This window comes from Pezoporus occidentalis, unplaced genomic scaffold, assembly GCF_034315485.1.
Source record: "Pezoporus occidentalis ecotype Australia unplaced genomic scaffold, CSIRO_AGI_Poc_V1 ctg139, whole genome shotgun sequence".
Taxonomy (NCBI): domain Eukaryota; kingdom Metazoa; phylum Chordata; class Aves; order Psittaciformes; family Psittacidae; genus Pezoporus; species Pezoporus occidentalis.
The window spans coordinates 1,555,558-1,575,583 of NW_026913198.1; the positions used below are offsets into that span (position 1 = coordinate 1,555,558).

At 34.6% G+C, this 20,026-nt stretch overlaps 1 protein-coding gene across 1 annotated transcript in view; it reads right to left on the reverse strand.

Moving 5' to 3' along the window:
• Nucleotides 1-212: 212 nt before the first annotated feature.
• Nucleotides 213-20,026, reverse strand: part of LOC134159024 (cAMP-specific 3',5'-cyclic phosphodiesterase 4D-like) — a 201,790-nt gene continuing 181,976 nt past the window's right edge. Inside the window, exon 4 of the mRNA XM_062609533.1 lies at nt 213-639. Within this exon, the coding sequence (XP_062465517.1) occupies nt 624-639 (16 nt within the window). The 3' untranslated portion in view covers nt 213-623. The remainder of the gene's footprint in view (nt 640-20,026) is intronic.

The window sequence follows — 20,026 nt, forward strand, 5'->3', positions numbered from 1 at the left end:
ACATACAAAAAATAACGTGGAGCATCTTATATTGTCACTTCATTTTTTTTGACTAACCATTGACAAGCAGTCATTAGAAACCACTGCATTTATTTTTTGGCCTCAATATAAGGGAATTGTAATGTTGAGGTGCAATACAAACCATAAATAATGTAACACCGAAGGTCAGTGTATTATGATAACAAATATAACTGGATTAGAAAACACACAGCAGTTTAATTAGGAAACTAATAATGTCCACCTACTTCATGTGAGAGAAGATCCTTCTGTAATAGTTTACATACCTTGTAAACAACGGTAGAGTGAGAGAAAATCATTTACATTGTCTATACACAAAATGAACAAATGCTAAAACACACGTTAGATAATGATAAATTTTGCTCAGTAGTATTCACCACTGACTACAGTGCTGATAGTAATCATGTTATAATTCAGCAGAATAGCAATTAAAAAACTGTACTGTATTTTAAATATAACCATGAATTTTCACTGACTTATTTTAAGTCCACTAAGATTGAATTTCTGATACAGCGGACAGTCACTAGCTCTTCATATGATTTTTTTTATCACATCTGACTCATGAAGCAGAAGCATATTCCTACTGCTGGCAATGGAAAAGTAATTCAGCAGATCATCATTCTATAAATCAATTGAAAATATGATTAAAGAGGAAAAAATTGAGTGCTTTAAAAAGTAAAGGTCTGATTAAATGTAGAATATATGGTTAGATGTAGAACTACAAAGTGTAGAAAAAGAAAATATAACAAGACCGTACCCATATAAGTCTCACATAATCTACTTGACAGTTATGGTAAGAGCATCGTATCTGTTTCAACATATATTCTGAAATCCTATTGCAGAGACAAGTTAACAATCAGTAGCCCCCTTTTTCTTTCTCTAAATGCCTTTTTTAAATTATGGAATTTGTCCATAATTTAATTCTACTAAAATTACTATTAACATGGTAAATGCTTATTGCCTATTTCGAAGGCTCCTTTTCCAGTTTGCAGAAAGATATTCCTGTAGACAGCTCCATGGGGACCTATTTTTGATACATTTTTTTAGTGAGGAATAACACTTCCAAGTTGGGGGGGGGAACACACAAGAGACCAAAAAAAAAACAAAGAAAAAAAAAAAACAAACAAAAAACAAAAAACCAAAACAAAGAAATCCAACAAAAAACAAAAACAACAAAACAAATAAAACCCCCAACAGTCCAACAAAAACGAAAAAAAATCCACCCAAAACCCCCAAACAAAAAAACCCTCTGTAAACTTATTAGCTATCTAATCTACTGCCTTCTATATATAAGCATAATCAAATTACTTAATTTGTTACCTGACAGATGATATTTTTGAGTGTTCTTTAACTTTCCCTGCGTCCCATCACAATTGATTCAAAGATCTACTTTTCTTAGAATAGGTGTGGCATAAATACCAAATTAATTTATAGTATAAAGTGAAATAGAAATCATATTCATTTAAGTATTTACTATAATACAGACTACTACATGGCTTTCAAAATCTGAATACAAAGACAAAGCCAACAGTTCCTTGTGCTCACAGTTTCTGCTTCTTACAGAGAGTATTTATGCTAGAAGGATGTTTCTTTGAATCAAAATTCCTATTGCAAGAGCATAGTCCCTCTGTATAAATTGTGTTCTTGTTCTGTATATTAAAGCACTGAGTTCAGTCCTGTGGAATGCATTCATCACAACTCCGCCAGGAAGAAGAGAAATACCCTGACACACAAAAACCAACCCTCTCCTTTTACCCATGTAATTTAAAATCTGTCAAGTGTGTAGGAACCATGTGTTTGATACTGCAGGTACATGGAAAGACACAGCTAAGGCCTGGGCTTTGACACCCCTAGGGCTGATGCAGAGCTGTATTTATGAAAAGCTGAGCTGATTGAGATGAAAGGCATTTTGCCCCCATTAAGATCACAATTTCATGTATCCTCCCACTTGGAACACTGAGCAAAGTCTCAGTCTATTTCAGAAGCGCACTAAAAATCACAAGTTATATTCCTGCTAGTTCTATGTAATTACTGAATGTAGAAGGGGGCAGATCTTAAAAACAGTTCCTTGACTGCCTTGATTTGCAGCTGGAGAAGGAAACAACAGCAACACTTATTACTTTCCCAGTTGGATAGTACAGGAGCAAGAGAGGAGAGATTTAGCACAGTCAGTGTTCTTCCCACTACCTCCTCTTCCCCACTGTACCACAGCAGCAGATTTAATGAAGCATAAGCCCCAGGAGAGCCTCTGTGGAGTTTCTTCCTTTTGTAGCAATAGGGGACAGTGATACCTTGATTGAAACTTGGTTTCCAGAGTAGTTCCTGAATAATAAAACTGCATATCACCCATTGATCTGGAAAAATCACAGAGTGAGAATCTAGCCCATTTTGGACAAGGTCTGAAGGATAAAGGTACTTCTCCAGTTTCCTTTCCACTTTATCAGTTAAATTATTGATCTACTCACTTCAAGCAGAGGAACGTGGATGGCATCCAAGGTATTTTATTAAGGGTACACTTGTATGAAGTATAATGACTTCAGTTTGCAGGGGTTTAGGAGAATTCAATTCCTTAAGACTTGTGCAGCATTAAAGCCTCTTAATTTTACTCTGATTTCCACAAACAAGAAAGCTTACAAGTTAAAGGCAAACCTCATTCAAACCTAGTTTCACTCAGTTCTCAGTGAAAAAGCATAAACCCTCACTGAACTAACAAACACTAAGAAAAAAATCCAAAACAAATGAACAGAAAGAACTGGAGTGCTTAATCAAACTCCAAGTCAGGTGAGTTTTGCATAAAGCTGGTAAGGTGTTTACTCAGAACTAGGCAGTATAATTCTTTGGCTCCTTTATATTACTCAAACCATATCTGAAGCTCGCTACTCATTGTCTTAATTAGTTTCATAATTTTTAATGATGGTTTGGATTCATCACACACACACACACTGAAATACTCTGCTATTTAAGTTCATTTAAAGAACAAAAGGAAGGCTACTAGGTATTCCATGAATGAAACTGAACCAGTATCTTTTGTAGGGCCAACCTTTAAATAACTCTTTTTTTAGGTAGGGTTTTCTTTTTTTGCTTCTACATCCCCCTCATTCCTTCAAGGTCTAATATAAGCTTTAATAATTTTCTCCAACTTTATAAAGCAAGATGCAGAGAATAAAAATAAAAATGCTTTAAAAATGAACTTTAAAATAGTCACTTTTCTGGAAGAGCAACGCAGGTATTTCAGTTGACTCTTGCCAAGTATTAAGAAGGCAAAAGAATGTAAAAGGCTTGTGTTAATAGATTTCAGATAATTGCTCCCCAAAATGTTTCTGGATTTATTTATTTATTTAATGAAGCAGTAGATCTATCCACTACCATTAGAATGAATAATAGAATTTATTTCCTTTTTGGAAAGAGCATTCAAAAGAAAATTACATTCTCCTGTAGAATATATTTCAACTACTGGACAGCTTAATTAACACATAGCTAACCTTAACTTTGACAGATACAGACCAAAATTCAAAAATATAGTGCATTGAAGCTAATTAAAGTATCAAAATTTATAACATGTATGAAACTACTTTTTTTTATTAGAAAGCTAGGAATTGGTATCAGTCAGTTTTTCAATAAATTATTTTTAAACAAATAAAGGATAAACAAATTGTATTTAACATTTTTTAAATATTAAACATTTTTTAATATTTAAAATAATAAAGGATATATATGTAAATTATCTTATATTTCTGGTAAAAGGTTTGTTAATTACTTGCTTTTGGTGAACTAGAAATATTAACAGTTTGAATAGTAAAATGTAATTTTGCAAGTCAGTGGATTACTTATTATTTAAATGAAGGATAGAGGGGAAAGTAGCATTCATTAGTGTGGGTAAGTGAGTGTGAATATTGCCAATTTAATTTCTCATCTGTAACTCTCCAAAGTAAAGGCCTTTATAGAAGGATATTAACTTGAGATATAAAAAAAAGTTTTAAAGTGTTATTTATCAAAATTGTAATGTTACTCGTGCATCTCATACTCGCTGAAAATATTAATGGCTTTATTTCCTAAACTTAGCTCATTTTGGTTTGATGGCCCTCCAGCTAGAACCACTAGGAGGTTTTTCGGCTGTCTTCATTGAAAGTTGGATTGTTCAGCTCATATTTGAGCTACAAGTGAACATTATTTGAATTGCAACATTTGCCTGAAGCCAGTATAATATATCAGTTTCAGTTATGCTCCAAAAATATGAAATTTGTTGGCTGAAAATTCTTTCACATTTGTCAAATGAATCACTTGCATAAGAGCACTGCCCTCCAGAGACAAATGTGAAAGATCCCATAGACAATGGTTTGCACGATAAAATACCATGTTTTGCAAGTTAATTATTTTACAAAAATGGTGGAATGCTTTGATCCTATCTTATCACTCTAGCTAGCACCCACATAGTTCCCTTCAACCCTCTCTGTTCTCTCACCACTTTTTTCAAGCAGAGAGAAATAGAGAAAGATTAAATAATTAAAAACTGTTTTTCAGTTCTTAAAAAACCCAAGCAAACCAAACAAAAAAAAAAGCGAAAAAAAAAAGCCAAACTAAACCACCAAAAACCAAATCAACAACAAAAAAACAGATCGACAAAAAAGCAAACCACAAGAAACAAAACAAAACAGAAACCAAGCTTCTCCCTGATGTTTGCAGGGTTTATAAATCCTATCGGAATGCTAGCCAGATCGTGACTATTCAAGGCAGCAGTCACAAACAGCAGAAGCTCTGAAACCATTCCCAGCTCTGTCTCTCTTGGGTCAGCATTCACTGAGTGCTTTAGTGAAGGCTGACCCTCTAACCCATCAACAGGCCTTTACAGGGGCAGAATAGTAGACTTAGACATTATTACTCTTTTAGAGCAGTGTGACTACATGCTTGAGTGAACATGGTCAAGTACAATCGGGGCATGTTAAATTTGTACTCAAAAATGGATTAAGATAGGGTCAGAGATGCTGCAATCTACCAGTGCCTAGAAGCTATTGTTAGCATGTGATTAACATTTTAGGATTAATGGGGAATGCTTGTAAGATTTTAAGTTTGCATCTTTGTTACTGCTGGATTGAAGGTATGGGTCTTGACTTTTGTGTTTTGTTTTTTTTTTTTTAAACAGTGAATCCTTCAAACAAAGAATTGTTTGTATATTCAGTATCATGAGGGTGTTCATGATCAAGATAGCAGCTTTCCATACACATATGTTTGCAAATATTTTACCAAAAACTTGTGTAATCTGACATCCTTGCAAGAAGCAACAAATCTTGAAATGCCTACCTACAGAATAAGTACAGGTTTATTTTCTTACTATCTGTTAGGTATCATAAAATACGGAGCACTAAATTTTGTCCTCAGGTTCTGCAAACAGCTCATGCTTCAGGGAATCAGGACTTTGAGTGCCACTGATCGCTCAGACAGTGAAATCATCTGGCTTGGATCTAATTCATGATGGAAAGCTAATATTCATTTAATGCTGAAGAAAAAAATCTAAACACCAGTAGCTCAATACTTATGATTTCTCTGAGTGAGATATAACAGTGGGTAAGAAATCATAATCCACTTACTGCTTTAATTACTGAAATAATTGCTGACAGTAAATGCTGTCATAAATAGAAACTGTTGGGCTGTTTCAGGTGAAATCACTGAGAGAAAAACCCCACAACTATATTCTTAAAGTGAAGCTTGTGTTCTTAGTTCATACTCTTACACCACTCTGTTGGTAACAACAATATTCCAGCTTTGTTTTCCTTTACCCATACTACCTTTTCCAAAGCTTTTTGCATTCTTCAATGGGTTGTCCCCTTAATTCTCTAGTTAAGGGCATTATATATTGATGTTTACGTTTAAGTAACTGTGTAGCTATTAAGCATCTTACAGATCTTGATCTTCCCTGTGGAAAATGCTATACAGGAGAGGAATGATGGTAATTTAAACAGCTTCAACAGCATTATTTAATTATTCTCATCACAGTTCCTTAGCACTCTGTGTTAGTTCAGTAATACTTTATTCACATTTTATAAGCCTTGACATAATGTGGAAAACTGGTGCCATAGTTGTCCATGAGATTTCTTTGCTTGTCTTCACCGTGCTTCTTGGCAAAACCCTTACCACAATTAATCTTGGCTTATAAATTTAATTTTCTGTGTTTTGCAGAGTGACAACATTTCTCAAAATATCTTCAAATTACTTCTAATCTATCTGTATTTTTAAAAGTATTTTAATTTATTATTAAACAAGCCAGATAAGACTTACTTAATTCCCTTGTATTGAAGGTTCCAGTCCTACATCCTGGAATCACACTGGTGCTCAGCAAAAACTTTATTTTATTTGATTTCTAAATAGGATTTAAAGCCAAAAGAGATCACCTAAAGCAATTCCTCTCATTGTAATGCTAATAGCGTCTCATTAATTGGTGCAAAAGAGAGTAGCAATTGCTACTGCTGTATTACAGGACTAGCATGAATATGACTTGTGTTATCTCACACTGTCATCAGGCCTCATTAGAAAGCAAACTTGAAAGGCATTGCAAAATTTTTACTGACTATGCCAACACTCTGAGGCTGAAAAAAATTGTTGTATTGCCAATGGCACCATTTTTTAAAGGTCTAAATTCAAATGAAAAAGTTTTATGCTTGGATTTATCTGACTTAAATCGTTCTTAGCTACCTAGCTGCCAGTGGAACATGTTCAAGCAAACAAACAAAACCTGAAATATTCTTAGAAAGCTGCAACATCAACAAGTGTATTTCAATTATCTTTGAATTATGTGTTCTCTGACTTTACTATCGAGATTCTCAGAAATTACAGATTGACATCAGCAAGTTTTGTGCAAGGGCAAGCACATATTTGCAAGAGCATCAAAGAAATAATGGGTCTTCAACTCAGTCCACAATTAAAATGCCATTTACATTTTAACTGGAATTCAGGATGCTTTGGTTCTATAGAGATCACAGAAAGTACAATGGCTATGATTCTATTACTCACTAAGGCATTTGGCAAGAAAAATCTTAAGAGGTGAGGACGTTAGAACCACAGAATAGCTTCTAATACAAAGTCAGTACTAACCAGTGTTGAAAGAAATCTTAACTGTAGAGTATATTCATCCACATTGATGCAGCTGCTTCTTAGGGTAGCAACTTCTACTTTATTTTGTGCAATTCTTCTCTAAAAAACTATGACAGAATACATCTAGCCTGTGCTTTACCAAGGAAATCAATGATAATCATCTGAAATACAAGCATGTTAATGAAGAGCTTAAAGATTTTTAAGCTACCAGAGAAGTCAGCACTGCTTATTTTATTACCTTAATGCTGGGATTTTAAAGGCTTTTCCTATCCCTCCTTCATTTTTTGTTTCCTCCCCTACTACAATAAAAATATCATATTTTATATGTTTTTAAATAATTGTTATTTATGTTAAGCAAGCATGCCATTTATACTTAACAGAGAAAATCTTATGATTTTTTTTCTCTGTTTTCAATTAAGGCTAAATTTACAGAACAGTCTCCAGAGGAAACCCCAGACTACTGGTGACTTTACATTAATCTCCCACACAGCTTTTAGTACCTCTGTGTAGGCCGCATCCTGTCACCATTTAATTAAACAGGATTTTGTCACCATGTCTACATGAAGAGCAATCAGGGTTTGAAAGTATATTCTACATCACGACATTTTAGCATCATAAAGATGCATCATATTTTATCATCAACATAAAGATGACAAAAGCATAGTTATTGTCCAGATTTATACCAATTAATCTGTGAATAAAAAAAGTAAAATTATATATTTACATTTGATGAAGAAGAGCAATTGTTATTAATTCATGCATACATAAGAAATGAAGAATCTCAAAAGGAATATTTAGGGCTAAGGATTATTTCATACATTTTACTTTTGTGATTATAAAATCAAATTAGATTTTTGAGGAAAATTACTAGGATGACATCAAGTTTTACCACTGATTATTAAATATCTTGATGCAGATCTCTCTGTATGTACAAAAAAAAAAAAAAAGTGCTATTCACGTCTGTATTTACATTACCCAAAAAGTAGATGACAATTCTTTTTTCAAGAATTGCATAGAAGTTTTTAGAATTTCATTGCCATAAAACAGTTTGGAAACCGTGGTGCTGAATATCATGTAAGTTACTTGGTACACTGTGTAAGATACTCCAGATACAGACTACTCCATGTTCTCCATCGATCATGCACTTTTCCAGTGGTGATAATTTCAGAAAAATTGAATGCAGGGCTTCTGCCCAAGTTGAAGAACGGTTACAAAAATTATACAGAACATGAAAGAGAGCTATCTTGCATTTTTGCAGACCAAGAATGCAGAATATGTGTGATTAATATATGCTTTAGACACTGATAGAGATTATAATATACACCTATAAGCATCAAAAGATTTAAACATCTGGAGGAGAAAGGAGATATGAGCCAAAACAAGGCAACAGAAGGCAAATAAGGAAAGAAATGTTGCAGCAAGGTTGCAGTCAGAGAAATAAAAATCTCCTTCAAACTTTTCAGACAAAGTTGTCATAAAAATCCAATTGCTCAAAAATCCACAGTACTGATTTGTCTCCATTGAAAAGTCTCCATTTCTACCTGTTAAATTAAGATCATACATAGCTATAAAAAATTATCACTATACATTTATTTTCTACTAGGGACATCCAGACATATGTAATGCTGGATCTAAAAAGAGCTTTTACTGTAGAGTCTATGTGGTTCTGCAGCCACTTATTCACACCTTTCTCATTGTCAAACTGTTCCATTTAATCACCCTATCACCTATACCAGAAAAAAAGATCAGAGTTACATTTGAATTAAAGAAAATTATAGTTAAGAAGAGATGTGTCAAGACAGAACAGAATGAGACCATTGCATAGCCATTACTTGAGATTGCCCAGAAACTTATTTTGTTGTAAGTAATAGCAGTCAACCAAATCTTACTCTATCACATGGAGCAGATCCTCTGATAAAGCTCACATTTTTACTCTGTACTCAGAAGTTCAAGCAAGGAACCTATGAAAAACATCTCATAAAATTGGTTCACTGCGGGGAAAGAGGTGAAACCAGAGTTACAGCCTTTCATGGCTTCTCTCTTCTATATTCTTTGCTGTTACAAGAACTACAAATTATCTGCCCTTATATTTTTGCAAGATAATTTTGGAGTTCTTTCTTTTTATCTCCATTTTATAACATTATCCCTTTTAAAGACCATTTTAAGTAAAGCAAAAATTATGGTACATTCAAGTCTCAAGAGAATCTGATCCATTTACTTTCCAGAGAACTTATGTCGAGCCTTTGTCTGAAGTGAAAAGGGAAACTGTAACTAGGATGTTTAAAAGAATCAGAAGAAAGTCTGAAGCTTTAGACTAGAAACAGAAAGTCAGCAGATGAGTAAATGTACTTAACAGGCCGTTTTCAGGGAGTACCCCTAATGTAAAATTTGTATGTGGAAATCACTTTCTATGCTAGATCATTTCAAGTATCATTTTGATTACAGCTGTGAAGAAATCAACTTCCTCCTGTTTCCAGAATATCCCATTTATTCCCTCGTGTTCCAAACTGGAATATTATTCATTGTCTGCTCTATGAATTTTCTTTAAACTTTTCAGTGTGAATCAAGGCATCATCTCAATAAATTCAAATCTCGCTTTCTTCATTTGAGCTGTCTACTTAATAAGAGACTATATTTTCCAGATAATGAAAAATGGCTCCAGAGTGAAGAGAAAAATTTTCATCTGCAAGAATACAAAATATATTTTTCCTAAATAAAGTTTCAACAAAAAGTGAAGTCATATAATGAAATAACATTTTGATAAAAGTATTGAATTATAAAATGTTCTTTTTATTCCAACAGTGTAATCCTGCAAGTGAAATGCCTTATCACAATTATCTGAAATATTCTATATATATTTGGATGTCATATTGTACACTATTTAAACATCAAGTCTTAAAAGTGTTAAATGTTCAAATTCCAAAATGAGATTTGTAATCTGCATTAACTACATCATTTGCTAGTAATGCGAAATGTTACCGTAAATACATTCAAACGATCTAACTTAAATTTGTAACTCTAAATCTGTACTTATCCAGTCATAAAATAGATGAAGGCCTTACTAAGCATATGCTTATGTACAAATATAACTTTTGAAGTATATTTATGGTTACTAATGGTCTGAACATGGATGAAAATTCTGCTGAAGGAAGCTGAAGGAATGCAAACGTGACAAACAGATGACAATGGTCTAGAAAAGAAAACCTGTTACAACCCTTTTTATGTGAGAATGGCCATACTTAGCCAGACCAAGAGTCTTTCTAGCTAGCATTCTGTAACCCCTACTGGCCATAAGCAGGTACCTGACAAAAGAAAAAACAGGACAGGCATAGCTGATATGCTTATCAAAGCAGACCTTCTCAAGTAACCTCGTAAACCGATCGGATTTCTTCTCAGAGGATTTCCAGGTATGTTTTAAGTTATAAATAGAATTCGGCTATAAAGTAGCATACTTTATGTGTTGCTATATATATAAAGTACTACAGAATAGTACTATAAAATAGTTATTATGAATTGTGTGTACTAATTAGGTTATGCAATCAGATGCTTGTCTCTGTGCAGTATTATACTGAAGGAGGAAAGGTAAGAAATGGTGACAGCTTCATCCACTACATAGCCCAGATCCTTTCCTGTGCACCACCTTTTCACTTCCACTGATTTAGGAAAAGGAACACATGAGAAAAAAATATAGTTAATAATCAGCCTCAGTAGGGTTAATACAGCAGTAACTGCGCACACAGACCTGCAGAAATATTGGGTGATGTAAATGCTCAGAATTAATATTCTACTTTGATTCTCATTCCCAGGTGTGCATTGATTGCTCAGATTCTAGGCACCATTCTGCACACTATCATACAAAGGGCCTTTAGGCTGCTCTGTGCTTTCCTACTACCATTCACTATGTCCTTCCACGCCAAGGCAGCTTGGATGGAATTACCCTAAAGTCTGGTTTCAACCCCAGCTGCTGGCTGGATCACCCTCTTGAAGTGATCCCTATCTTTCTCTCAGCTTTATGTGCCTATAAGAGTCCAGCAGGTTTCTTGTATTTGTAAGCTGCCTCTGTAGGGTTGATTGAAATGCAAATCAGAAAGAGCTCAAGACATCATGTCCTGGGTTCAGCAGTAGCAGTCATTTTTCTCCTTCTTAGTAGCTGGTGCAGAGCTATGTTCTTGACTTTCAGCCTGGGACCAGCGCTGATAACAGTGATGTTTTTAGTTACTGCTCAAATGTTTGGTCTGGCCAAGGACTTTCTGAGTCTCATGCTCTGCCAGGGAGGAGGGGAAGCCAGGAGGAAGCAGAGACAGGACACCTGACCCAAACTAGCCATAACACAGCACATCATGCCCAGGAGGTAACTGGGAGTTACCCAGAAGGACACTCACTGCTTGGCCAGGCTTGTTTCGGCGGGTGGTATCATATTCTCTTCCCTTGTTATTTCTCTTATCATTATTATCATTGGTGGTAGCAGTAGTGATTTGTGTTATACCTTAGTTACTGGGCTGTTCTTATCTCAGCCTGTGGGAGTTACATTCTTTCGATTCTCCTCCCCATCCCTCTGGGAGCGGATGGGGGGGGGGAAGGGTAGAAAAGGATGGGAGTGAGAGAGCGACTGTGTGATTTATGGCTGAGCTTAAACCACGACACATCAATAGTGGTGAAACCAATTCAATAGTGAAACCAATGTAAAGTGGCAATTTCCAACATGAAAAGTCCTTGTAAGGAAGACACTCTGTATTCCTCTAATTGGATAAGCCTTCTGATCTCTCTTGTCATATCTAAATTGACATTAATGTGACATGGTGAAAAAGTATATTTTAAGAGATTGTTATGCATTTTTTCACGCTTCATTTTAACAGTAAATCACTATTTTTAATTTCACACAATCTTCAGTAGTGTGTGATCTTGTGTTTGGCTCATTGCCCAAGGAAACATTTTAATATAATGGGTACTTTACTAGTTAACTGCTCAAAAAAAAGGCAATACCTGAAAAGTATAAATCTTTTTAAAATAATTAACATAATACCTTCTCCATTTTTGATACAGAAAGAAAAGCTGATCTTAATGAATTTCCAGCCTTCCCTTGCATCACTGCAACTCTAACCAGTTATATAGGAGCAGTCTTTTACTTTTTGAGCTCTCCTTTGCAAGATGAGCCATTGTAGCGGTAGGCCTTGGCACCTATAATCATCTAAGTGGAAATATGGGCTACACACTAGGAAGAATCATCAAGAGAAATCATTTAAAGAGATCACCTAGCAAATGACCAGTCTTTATATATCTACAGTCAAATCCACTATGAAACAAGAAAACAGTTTCTCCTATTCTGTTTAACATAACAGCACCAAATTGTATGAACACAAAAGCAGAGTACAGAGCACAGTCACATTAAGAAATCCCTGATTTTTTTGAATGCATACCGGAATGTAATTTTAATTGAAAATTAAAATAATATTTCAGCATAAAAATCCTACATAATCAGCCAGTGACTCACTTTCTTGTAGCATGCTGGATAAAATGTGATTGAAGGCTTAGAAACAATAGTAGGACACCAAATTGTCTGAACAAGGAACTTCTGATAGAGATGTAATTCAACAAAGTGTTAAGTATAGGAGGTGGAAGAAGAAACACATTTCCCAGGAGGAATATGGAGGCATCACCTGGCTTTTCAGCAATGGCATCAATAAAGTCAAAGCTCAGCTGGAAATGAATCTGGCAGTGAGATGAAAGGCAACAGAAAGGTACATCAGAGGCAAAGAGAAGAACAAGGATAATATGGACTGCCAGTGAATGTAGTTGGCAACCAAGTGATGAAGGACATAGAAAAGGATTAAATGTGCAAAACCTTCTTTGCCCTATTTTACTGGCAAGGTCTGCTCTCAGGCCTCCCAGGTCACCTTGTCCAGATGGAAAGTTTGGGGGAATTTAAGGTACCACCCATTGTAAGGATAGGTCAAGTTAGGTTCTGCTCAAGTAAATCAGTCACATTCAAGTTCCTGATACCACATAGGATACATTCAACAGTGCTGACAAAAATGGTCAATGTCATTGTGAGGACACGTTCTATTTATCATTGCTGAAAAGCTGTGGTGGTCAGAAGAGGTCCTCAGTGATCTGAAAATGTTTGATGGTAAGAACATCTTTAAAAGAGAGAGAAAGAGGGCTTGGGAAACTACAAGCTGCTCTAACCTCATCTTAAATGCTGGGAAGGTTATTGAGCAAGTTCCCTTGGAAGTAAGTTTTAAGCACATAGGAACACTTAGCATAATTTTACCAAGGGCAAATCATATGTGATGAACCTGATTCCCTTTCATGAATAAAGTCCTGGCTTTGTGACAGACAAGAGCAGCAGCAGCAAGGTTTCTGACAGACTTGCACTGAAACCTTATAGCTGAGCAGGAAAGATATAGACTAGATGAGGGGTCTAAAAGGCAGACAGCAAACTGGTTGGACTATCTAGCTCAAAAGGTTTTGGCCAAGTGGTTCCAAACTTCAGCATCAGTTAGGGAAGAACAGACATTCTTAGGAGTTAATACTGGAGCCAACACCTTCAACAACTATCTGGACAGTAAGGTGTAATGCACACTCAATGAGTTTGTAGATGACACCAGAATGGTGGGAGCACTTGATATGCTGGAGGACTGCCATTCACAGAGCCTTGGCAATCTGGAGGAATGGTGGGACAGGAATCACATAAAGTTCAGCAAAAGTAAAAAATAACCTCAGCTCACCCTATTATCTGCTGTTACCTCACTTTTAAAAGTTTATCTCAAATTTTATCTAATAATTATATAACCCTGCAGTCAAAGAGGACTATACCATGTTTTAGATTTTTTTCAGATGTATCTATTGATTAAAAATGACTATTTTTAAATGCCTGTTTTAAGTAGTACTTATACATTTTTTTCCTTAAATTAGAAAATACATGCATGCATACACTTACTCATCCACAATTTACAATAATGTCTGTTTCCCTTCTATGATATAGAAATAATGGTTTCAAAGGCCAAACAGGTCATTTTTTATCATTGAAAAGACAGAAGTTTTACCATTACTGAATAAAATGTTAACATTTGACAAAAATTCTGATTTTTTTAAAAAGGATTTCAGAATTGCTAATGCTGGACTAGACACAGTACCTGCTGTCCTCCACAGCATATCTGTACATCAGATCTAAATCTGTCAGATCTTAATGCTAGGCATAAATTAAAATAATCCTTTTCTTTGGAGAGGCTGGAGATAAGTGTCAGATATGAAGTCTTCTATAATATTAAGAATTACTATTATGTGAGTATTCTGGTATGGGCCCTGACACCTTCACAGCTTCTTTACATCTCTAAAGCACCCAATTGATAAAAGTCTTGACCAACAGAATTATTTTTAAGTTATTCTCCAAAATTACTCTAGCATACATATAGCAACATATAAATGGTTGATGCTAAAAAAAAGAAGACTCGCTTAAAAGCCCAGGCTTGGATGCCACAAAACTTTAAAACTTCTAACACCCGTTTAACTTTACAAATCTCCACCAATTTTCCCACTGATAGATCTAAGCTTACATACTGACACAATTTTGGTTTTCATGACAATTAAATATGCTTTTCTTTCTAACAGATACTGTAGTCAGATAGAGTTCGATGAGACTGAGTCAATATGATGGAAACATAGGTTCCGTGTGAGTTTGGATACATACAACAGTTACATGTGTAACTCCTAATAATAATAGTTAAAAACCTTCTCAGACCTGGTCAATAACATTCTCTTTGACATACTGAAATAAACTTTAGGTTTTTTTTTTCTTTTTTCCCAAGTTCTACCCTCAGCTTTCTAACATGTAGTGTAGGCTAGACCCAAAGCCAGGAGCCAGAAACTCTTGAATTATATTCATAGTTTGATTACTTGTTTGTTCTGTAGACTTGGCCAGTTCTACTACCCCATTGCGTGCAAGTTTTCTAATGCATAAAATTAAAATAAAACTACTTACTCACTAACTGATCTCCCAAAGGCAACGTGTGGGTTTGCTCATGTTTATACTGCTTTTAAAATAACGAAATCTGCAATAAAAATGCTAAGAGTTGTTGCACTATTCTTCATTATTCTTAACTGGCAGGTGAGTCAGGGAACACAGCTGTAGTTGAAAACAGCCTAGACCCATGAGAAGCTACCTAAGAAGAGTTACAGCCTGGCAGGTCCAAGATCATAATTCTCGGTTAAAAAATAAATGAAATACCAATTTTTATTTTTTATCTTTTATTATTTTTTATCTTTCAGCACTATGTAAACCATAGTTCCCACTTATTTTCACTACATATACTACCCTGCAGAGTTGCAAATTAATAAATCCAAAGGGCAGCTTTATCCTAGCTTTTATATTTACTACACCTTATTCTGCTAAGGTCCAGTCTCCTTATCTTCATCTCTCTCTAACACTCTGTTCCTTAAAACAATATCACAGATTCAGAACTCTAACTGTTGCTTTAAAAATACTTTGCTGATATAGTAAATGAATAACTGCATTATTGTGGCTCAGGATTCACGCATTTCAGTCATTTAACATTTGAAAAAGCTCTTCTGGCCCTAACTACAAAAGGCAAAATCTAGTCTTTGAGGTATTACTCTGACAGGGGAAAGACAATGAGTGAGCAAGTGGCATACATTAAGAAACATTTAGTTTGCAACTAGGACTCTCAGTCTGTAGTATCAAACTTACATTGATGATACTAATAACAATTTTCTAATATTTCCTTTAAAAAGCAGATATTAAAATTTTAAGTGCATCTTTAAAGGGCAGAAGGAAAAACTGGGGATAATTTTAAATCAAGTTTTTATTTGATTTCCAATAGAGAGAGTTTTGATTGCTTCTTTAATGGATAATAAAACACAAATGTTTTTAAGCAGTACAGTACCTATCTCATCCACAGAATTTAACTTAAGGAAAAAAACTAATAAATTAGGATAGAAGGAACATTGCAAAAAAGGTACTTCAGAAATTAACTATCATGTAAGTCATTCTTATAGCTCCCTAAATTTTCATAAACATGCTGAAATACACACTTTCAGTTGAACATAAGCAATATAAAAGCAATTTAAAATAGATCTTACGTTGTACAATGATAATAATCTCTCCCAAATGATGTTTGAGCAAAGAATATGATTAGTAGTAGGAAGAGACAATATATATACTGAATTACAGATAACTAAATGAAACACACAAAAAAAAAATGTGTGTTCCTATATTTTTATATTAAAAGTCTTCTAACCGCATCTCAACTCCAAAATACATTTTGCTTTCAAACAAACCCTTTCAATGAAGTCTTCAGAAACATGATATACTCTTAACATTTCTGGAATTTACATCCAATGAACATTGCATTACCCTTCATATTATGTCAGTCATATGTATTAGGAGGACAGAAGAATCTCAGCAGCAACTGAAAAAGCCATACTTTCAAGGGGAAATAAAAGCCTGCATCAGACTCTTGATACCTTGAATGTGTAGCACTGAGAGTGTCATTGCACTTCATAGTGTCCAACAAATGCTGGTCCAGCCAGCTCAAAAATATGAAATCTGTCTACTGTTCCACCCCTTCTTCTGAGTTAAACAATGAAAAGAGGTAGTTTCCATCACAATGGTGACTGAAGAGACTTTTATCATATTTTATGAAGCTTTGGAGAAATCAATATAACCATTATATATAAATATGACCAATTGTCCTAAATCATATCCAAGTGTTTGAAGGAAGAAATTAAATTTACAGTATCTCATTTGCTATCACAATATAAATGTTAGCTTGAGTATTGAATCAGGGTGGGATTTGTGGCTATTGGGCAAAACAAATATAGAGGAAAGTAAACCTTCTTTGAAATAGTTACTATAAAAGAGTTAAGATCAAATATCTTAAATCTCCTCAAACAAATAAGTTCTCATGTAGAACAGTCCCCTGCCCTTTTAATACCAGATGTTTTGGCAAAAGCAAAAGTATTCTTCTATCAGTACTTTCTTGTCTGCACATCCCATCGTAAATGGCATCATAACTGTTACCTACATCAAAATCTTTGATAAACTTAGTTACAGTTACTTGAGGAAAACTGGCAAAATCTAAAACACATGGTCACATGCACACTGCAAATACCCTAGCTAACCTAGCTTACAGCAAAATATGACATTTAATATGCTATATACGCAAGGTAAATATAATGCTTATTAAAATAAAATAAAATAAAACAAAATAAGAACTAAAATATCAAAAGCTATTGCCTGCCTGTTTCAAATCCTCCCCATAGAAGGTCTGGCAATTGTTACATTTCATAAATATAACTGTTGCTACCAGCTGCAGGCTGAGTCTATCAAATTGTAAGCACTAGTTTTTATAGCTCCTGTTAGCAAATGTAAGATATAAACCTTCTTCATCTTAATGATGATCTTTATTATTGTCTCAGTTTAGCCTGGGTTAGAAAAACTTGGAATCTGTATCTCTTCAGGCATAGAAAGAAATTAGAAGAGTGAAAGGAATGACAAGACACTTTGCTGTCTCCTTAGAGTCAGAAGACTAAGAGTTTAAAAGAGGATGAAAGATTTAGAAAAACATTACGGAATAGTTTATTTCTAATTTTTCATATACTCTGCTGTGTTGTTTGGGAATTTTTAAGAGTTTTTTTTGAATTAGTGTAGCTTGGTCATACAAAGCTAACATAAAACCAGAAATGATCCGGAGACATCCTAACAGTAAAAAGAGAGAAAAAGTGAAAAGGGGAGTGTGTGTATGTAAGTGCATGTCAGGAACGAAATGCATATTTTATTTTAAAAACTACATACATTTTCACTGGTTTTAGCTTTGAATCACAGTGTAAGATGCTTTATATTATGTTTGGTTTTTTTAGCATATTCCTTAAAAAACATACATTTATAATTTATCGTGTTTTCAGTGGTGAAATTTTTCCACATCAGACTGACTTTCTGTAGCAGAATTGTTCTTCTGCCTTCACCTACCTACTGAAGACAGAGGTTTCCTTTTCTCAGCAGCACATTTCCATACATTCAAAGGCAAAGGAGTTAAGCATTTCCACAGACATAATAGGTCCCTTACGTTTGTGTACTTTTACGGGGACAAGATGCCAAATAAAACGATAGCTTCCTCCAGCTTTTCTGCTGGCATTACAAGCACGTAAACGGGGAATGCATAGCTGCTTGAGAGAGCTAATAACTGAAAAATGGCACAAAACAGCTAGAGAAATGTAATTTCCTGAACAATATTCTTCCTGTAGCAGCATAATTGCTCTTTAGCTAAGAAGGAATCATAAAAGCTGAAGATTTTATGCAAAGAAGCGCCGAAATTATAATTGCTTCTGCTGCTCTGTTCAGTTTTGGTTCGTTTGTTTGCTTTAACAGCCTGGCAGTTCCATTCAACAATCTGTAGATCTGCTGTTTCCCAGCTTCTCTCAGAAATATAATTACTTGAAGATAAACCATTTTTTGTCCAGTTCCAAAACACATTATACCAACCGTAGGATGAATATCATAGGCAGGATACAAACTTATCTCTTAATGCCTATGACAGATTCTTAGCCTAGAGAAGCCTCTCACAGAAGCAATCATTCTCCAAGTACAGCAAGTAGCTACCCATAATAACCAGTACATATTATGGTTGTTAGTTATCCAAATACCATTCAAACTGTTTTGCTTGCTCTTGCAAATTTCAATCCAGCCTAGAAAAAAATGCAGTTTCCAAAAATCTGTCATCACTTAGACATTTTCATAGGACAGAAGTAATATTTTTTATTCTGCTTTCTGATCTTCTATCACATCAGGAGCATACATGTTTTCTTCACTTAGTGTTATGAAAGCTAAAAAAAACAGAGTACCCTCAGTGTGTTACACAGTTTTCACAGGGCATCCAAAATCCCATTGAAGCTTCAAAGCCAAATACTCTACAATCTGGAAAAGCCAGGAATCTGAAATATAATCATTCCGCCTATACTTCTTTTCCTTCCATATCTCAGACCAATCTTCTCTCCAGCCTCCATGGATAGAAAACAAAAAACTCATGACAATTTATCTTCAAAACTTTACTAATTGACATTTTATTTATCTCTCCAAACAATATTTACATTTGTAAACAATCTGTCTATATGCTTCTATGGATGTAGTCACTGTTTCTATAAGCATGTTTCAAGAATTGATCTCTATTATTCAAAAAAAAAATCTATATGGAAATAAGATTCAGAGGTGATATTAAAGTTAGTATTAGACGGTTTTGGACATAGCATCCTCATAAATACTTATTTTTTTTTTATGCACTGCAAGTCCTACATTCTCTTTGCAGTTGCATTGTTCAGAATACAATATTGTCTCTGAAGATATATCCACAAGTTCCTAAGTCAAGTCCTGCGTTTCAGCTTTCAGTGTTTGCCTTTCCTTTTCCTTATATATTCTCAGGTTGCCAAACAGCTGCATTGCCACTGCCACCCTTCTAAGGAACAATTTCACACTAAACAATTCACATTTTGGAAAATAAACACAGCAAATAGGATGGTGTTAGAAACATTTAAGAACAGGAAAGTTTACTCTAAAAAATGTGCATAATGCAAGAAGTCACATATGTAATATGAAGAAACTATAATACAAATCAACTATAACCAAATATGTTCAACTATTTACATTTAAAATAATGTAGTTATACAGGAGTATGGAAAAGCCTCTCGTGAATCCTTGGAACTTGTTTTGAAACTGTATCGTGAAAATTTGTCTGTGCATAAAAAGGCTCCTATATTTATTATATTTAAAAAAAAATGGTTATTCAAGACTCCAGAAGTCTACTTTCTGAATATATAGTATTAGTAATGTCCAGAGAAAATACTTTCTAGCATTTGTATTTGGACATGACCAAAAGGTTTACAAACAGTATAATCAAGTGGCAGGCACAAA